Raw genomic sequence first — 6,098 nt, 5'->3', positions numbered from 1 at the left:
GACATGGGCTGGGCTAGGCTTCATATTCGGTGACATTAGACGTAATCTGCACACATTGTTTAGAAGATATATTTTGGATGGGCCATGCCGAATTTCTGTAGAATTTTTAGCCTAATTCTACAGAAATATTCAAACAGATCCTCAGTGGAGCAACTTCTCAGTAGGATACTGTACCTAACTTTTGATGAGATCTCTGTAGGATATTGAAACATGGTGACTTTCCTAGTGCTGCCGACATCAGTCTTCACTCTTCGCACTCAGCACTAGCTGTTTCTTAGCTCCAGTAATTGAATCACTGCACAAGCTTGTTCACATTAGTCTTTGCAGTGGGTAGGCCATAAGTTTCCTTGAAAATTGATAGGAACCATAACATAAATGCACCATTACACCTTGACCTGGACATTGCAAGTTGGGCCAATGGACCTATTGATATTTTGCCTACAAGTTAATTACAGAGTAACCCAAAAGCTTAATCATCACATGACTAAACTTTGATTGGTCTTGGGGTTGGTATAAGGTGATTGATTTCGGAGTAGGTTAAGGGGATCTTTGGCTGCCTGTGAGTTCTTTTGAGGCAAGTAATTATAACACAATATTTTTCCTGCAAAAAGGATTTTGTGAAAAATTGGGAGAGCCCTGTTTTTCAAGAAACTGACATTTGATGTATGATTCACAAGCCTAAACAAAAAGAAAGTTTTATGTACTCTATAAACTAGTGTTATCAAACAACCCTCTAGTGTAGCAGTAGTCAAATAGATTAGGTACCGGTCTCAATTATATCAATGAATGCATTTTAGACAATGACCTATAGACCTTTCATGTTATTATCAATATTAACATTTCATGTCTACAAATGCTGTCTCAACTAGCCAAATGATTATATCAACTTGTGTCCGAACCATGCTATGTCACACATGAGCTGCACCCAAATTTGTATCATGGCTGCGGTTCAAGGATCGGTTGATCTATTTGATTTTATTTTCTTTCAGTTTAATCGGTTCTAGATTTTAAAAATGATTCATCTCAGATTGCACCTAGATGTCCATGGGTTCAATGGAACTATGCAGCAAAATATATTGCCATGGTGGTGAGTGATTATATATATTTCCAATGTTGTCGAGCCCAAGCAGTGCAAGATCCGAACCAAAAATCTTACATAATGAAAAGAAAATAGAAGAAGAACAATATAGAGATCTGAACCAAAAATCTCAACGATAGCTCCTTGTCTTGAAATTTTTGATTGTTCAAACTTTGAGCTTTTTAAAATGTAAAGGTCTAGATAGGAAACTCCAACCATATTTCTTTGATAAGAACCCCATGCTATGATCCAATCAAAGCACGTTGGAAGTTAAATAGGAGTTTCTATATCTTTATTATGAGGTGCTAAAACACCTTACTAGTAGTTGATAATATAGAGAGAAACACGGCACACCATTTGCTGTGGTGCCAAAATCCCCCCAGCCATCTTCCACGTCGACCACATCAGCAATTCTGAGCTCCTCCTCACCCAAGAATAGCTTCTCCAGATTGTATGGCCCCACTGAGGAGGGTGGATCACTCCATAGTGTCTTTGCGATTTGCTCATGGATCCTCTCGGATGCATGGAAGGAATCCCACCAAACGAAGTCCTCCGGGTTCTCGCATACTTGGTAGCCACTCGCTTCTTTGGTCCTCCCACAACTGTAGACTCCTCCATATGGCCCTGACCCGCAGCAAGCACTCACTCCATCCTTGAAACCTTTAACCAAAAGAAATAGATCGAGTCAAGCCAAAAAAAAAACTCAAGTTGAGCAAAATTATGGAGTTAAATTTGAGGACATTGGATATTTTGTTTCCTGGTTCCTAGCAATAGTAGCGATAATACTATTACTTAAAACAAATTATAACGGTGGTGGTGGTGGTGGTGGTGGTGGTGGTTTCGATGATGATGATGAAATATACGATAGTTAAAAAAAGAGTAAAACACGAATTTACCGTATTTGGATGGATGTTGGATTCTATCATCGAGCCAACTGTAGAAATCAGAATTAGCATACTTAAACCCTTTAAGAATATGTGCTAGGCTGGTGAGCACAGCTGCCAATGCATTGTTATGAGCTGATGCGAGTGCAGAGATATCCTCAAAACATCCTCCATCTGCCTTAGGGTTTGCTGCTCTAAGGATAGGTAAGCAGCCCAAGGGGCATAAGCTCAGAAAACAAAACTTTCTTGCTCCTTTATCATACAATGCCTGCTCAAAGTTACCAAATAACAATCATTAGCAATATTAAATACATATAACCTCACTGAATTGCCAAAAGATATATTGTTATTGTCATCAAATTATAAGAAAATCAACGAATTTGAGATTACCCACTTGGATTGATTGTGATAAGTTGCCAATCACCATACTAACAAACTCCTCGGGACGGTATGCCTCACTTATTTTAGGGTTGAGTACGTATCCTGCCATGTAGTCATTGCTGCCTATACTAATAAAATAAACAGCTTGTGAGATAAGCTCTCTTGCTTTCTTATCACCCAACCCTTCTATTAAGTTGCTCCGAACCTCATCGAATTGCTTGAGTTGTGTTTGAAGGTCAATTACCTATAGCAATGGATTAAAACAAAAAATTAAGACAATTGGGTTATCTCACTACTAAGTAACTTATCTAGAAGGCCAATCATGCATATATGGGCATACTCCATTGTTATTTCATTTATTCTCTCCACAATCTCTGCCATCAACAAAGCGCAAGAAAAGTTTTGGACTATGATTATAGAATGAAGCATAAATAATGGATTGAAATATTATGGTTATTTGATTGAAGGCCTAATGAGATCAGGCCAAACAATATTCAAAATATGGGATGAGAATATTTATTCATTACTTGTTACAATAAAGAGTAGCATAATGAGATTGTGCAAGTGCTAAAATGGTTCTTACCAGGCCTTGATTGGTTTCAGGCAGGACCCCAGCTCCACCAGATCCGAAATTAGCACCATTAACGAACGAAGCAGAAGGTTGCAAGAATGGAGGAATGATTGGAAGCTTTGCAAATTCAGCTGCATTAAAGTAATAAGATACTTCCTAGGAGAATAGCACAAACTGAACCATATATAAATTTGGCTTGAATCCTAAACAAGCATGACCTAAAATCCAGTATTCAAGATGTAGTCCTGAAATTTAGACCCACATGAACCATCGGATTCAACTCTTAACATGATCGGACCGACCGACAAATATATATGACTCCGGTAGCTGGAAACACTACTAGGTTAGTTCAATCAATCTCAACTGGCTTTATCTCAAATAGCTCAGGTGGAAATAGGAGATCAAGACTTGTTTGCTTGCTGATCGAGTTGGGATCGGGTCAAGCAAGTCCTTGATGTGAATAAATCTTGAGATATATATGCATCTCTTTCAAGTTTCTTACCAATAAAATCTACAATCACCCGGCCATCAGTGAAGCGTCCGGTGGGCTTGTCAAAGAACCCATTCTGCCCATACGGTTGGTGGTTCGCCTTCATATCCGAGGTGGTCTCGATGTAGTTGTTGTTGCCTGGATCAATAGTGGAGTCGCCAAAGATGAACAACGCCGCCGCCGCCGCCGCCGCCAAGTCCTCCGGGGAGCCGCTGGATGAGCTAATGGAGTTGATTGATAGGAGAAGGATTAGAAAGATGATTGAGAAGGGAGAAGAAGAGGAGGATGGTCTAGCCATGGAGGATCCAACAAGCTAATTCTTCTATCTCCAAGTGAAGGCCTTGATGCTGTATACTCGTTAGCTCTTCAAGGTGCTTTAGTTTCACCTGGCGGTTTCTACCAAGGAGCGTATGTATCTTATCTTGTTTGGACTGTTCCTCTGGGGAGACTCCCATGAATGGTTGTGGATTTATCCAAATGTCTTTTAGCAAGGAAAGAGCATCACAGTTGCCAGTGTTTGTTCTCTTTTGGATAATATTTTATGTGTTTATAATACAGGGTTTTCAGTTTAGTATCTTAAAAAAAGCAGGGTGGTGATATATATTGCTTGTTAAAAACTTATCCTAAAGGAAATGTAGGCAATGCAGCAGCGTAACGGCACTGGTGATAAGGATGTGTGGAAAAAGGGTTAAAGGAGAGGATTCTTCAGATAATTTAATGGTCTATATTAAGGGGTTGCATGAGGGTCATATCAGTAGGGGAGAGTCATAGACTTAGGATAATTTGATTAAATATCCAATATCAATTTGTATATAATCATCAGCCTATTGGATCCAGGGGCAGAACCGGAATTTTCTCCCAAGGAGGCCGGTATCAAAAGTATAGCAATCCAATAGTAAAAGATATGCATGTATGCACGTACATCCGATATTAACTAGGATCCGGTCGGAAGGATCTCTCCTCATAATCGGTTAGGTCATAATTAGAGGATATGATCTACTACATTTAAACTACTTAAATATCAAAAATTGTATGATTTGGAGTTTCATAATTTATGCATCGAGTGATCAAAAAATAAATAGTATAAATAAATATAAAACAATACATATTTTTTTACCATCTGATGGATAGGCTAGAGGTCTCCAAATTACATAATATTTTAGTGTGCAAGCAATTTAGAAGGAATAGATTATATCTAATAGTTTGGATCATCGATGTTGGACCCCTATTCTCTAATTATGACCTAACTGAATTTGAGTAGAGCCTTGTAGTTAAAGTGTATTGCAACTCAAGTGCATTGCAACTTAAGTTGTAATAGTTGACTTACATGAAAACTGACTTCTTGTGTTTAGAAGAAAATTGATATTTTTGATAGATATTTCATTGAATGTCTTGCAAGCAAATGCCAGGTCAGAGTATTCGATATACATGAAGATAAGGATATTATGGATGCAAAGGTCTGCATCAAAGCCATTGATGGCAAGGGCTTGAGCTTGGATATCTATATGTGGAGGGAGTGGGCAGTGAGTGTGCAGACCCTAAGAAGGGCGGAGAAGTTGGAGGAGAGTAGTGGGATAGGGGGCTAGAGGCTATGTATGACGATATAGAGGAGATAGGCGACAATAGCTGAGAAAAAGATGGAGCGAATGAAAGAGGAAAGGAAATTTCTTTTTTTTAAAAAAAATTACGATACTTATTGAAGCAACTACAACTCGTTCTTTGGCCATTTTGTTTGTGAGTTGATCTACTACAAGATGTATCTAATTGTAGCCTAATGAGTAACTTGTACATCCTAACTTGCAAGTATCCAAGTGGGCTGGCCTACATCTGCAACTTAAAATACTTCTTTATATTTAATAAATTTATAGCCGGTGGAAGGTTCAAAGCAGCAGATTATCAATGACTTTTTTAATTCCAAAAAGTAAGATGTAATTTCCCACGCTACTTCATCTAATATGATTGGGGAAAAAAAAAAGGAATTATAGGGAAACATAAACCAACATCAATGATTATTACTTATTTACTACGGGATGCGAGACTAAAGAAATAAAAAGCTACGCCTTAGAAGTATTAGATGAAAAAAATAATAATATGCTTATTGAGGTAGATTGCTGTAAGTTCCATAGCCCTACGTGCCATAAAAGAATAATAATTTATGATACAAATTAATAAGATAAATTATTTTATAACAAAGACCAATAAAAAAAATATATAAATAAACTAATTATTATTTTGAAGGGCTCCTCATTATTTTTAACTTTTATATATATATATAAGGGCAAATTGATTTTTTTTGCTAAAAATTAGGAGAGAGTAGAGGAAACTTCACCCACGTAGCAGCCCCCACTGGGCCTTCCTTCTACCAGAGAATATTCGATACGGATAGAAATTTTACTCATCTCCCTTTCGACCTATGGGTCACCCCACGTATAAGTACGTCATTCCAACGCTATTTCAGTATCAGCTGGATCAGATAGCGTGCGCACCGAGCATATCCAGACGGAAATATCCGGTCTCTAATATTTAACCAATGTTCGTACGTTTCGATCTTGGACTGCGCCGGAAAGGATAAATTGATTGGAAAAAAAAAACCAGAGAGAGAGAGAGAGAGAGAGAGTAATGCCATTCTTTTTTTTTTTTTTTAACTCCCCGACAAAATAAAATAAACAAAAATACGAACCGCGAATCGTGGCG

At 37.9% G+C, this 6,098-nt stretch overlaps 1 protein-coding gene across 1 annotated transcript; it reads right to left on the bottom strand.

The window, feature by feature from the left end:
• Positions 1-1,195: 1,195 nt before the first annotated feature.
• On the bottom strand, positions 1,196-3,974 carry LOC103716957 (GDSL esterase/lipase 5-like). The gene is made up of 5 exons (XM_008805176.5): positions 3,417-3,974; positions 2,927-3,045; positions 2,357-2,587; positions 1,975-2,230; positions 1,196-1,738 (listed from the first exon to the last, which is right to left on the bottom strand). The coding sequence occupies exons 1-5, from the start codon at positions 3,700-3,702 to the stop codon at positions 1,374-1,376; spliced, it is 1,257 nt and encodes a 418-aa protein (XP_008803398.3). The 5' UTR covers positions 3,703-3,974; the 3' UTR covers positions 1,196-1,373.
• Positions 3,975-6,098: the final 2,124 nt, after the last annotated feature.

Source organism: Phoenix dactylifera, chromosome 5 (genome assembly GCF_051530095.1).
Source record: "Phoenix dactylifera cultivar Ajwa chromosome 5, Ajwa_hap1_PhDact_Kaust_v1.1, whole genome shotgun sequence".
Lineage (NCBI taxonomy): Eukaryota > Viridiplantae > Streptophyta > Magnoliopsida > Arecales > Arecaceae > Phoenix > Phoenix dactylifera.
Note: the sequence above shows the minus strand (reverse complement) of the source record. Positions and strands in the feature narration are given on the sequence as shown.

Coding starts and splice junctions, on each gene's coding strand:
- LOC103716957 (XM_008805176.5), bottom strand. CDS start 3,702: ATGGCTAGACCATCCTCCTCTTCTTCTCCCTTCTCAATCATCTTTCTA. Junction 3,046..3,416: donor GGTGATTGTAGATTTTATTG/GTAAGAAACTTG, acceptor ACTTTAATGCAG/CTGAATTTGCAAAGCTTCCA. Junction 2,588..2,926: donor CTGAAACCAATCAAGGCCTG/GTAAGAACCATT, acceptor CCATTGCTATAG/GTAATTGACCTTCAAACACA.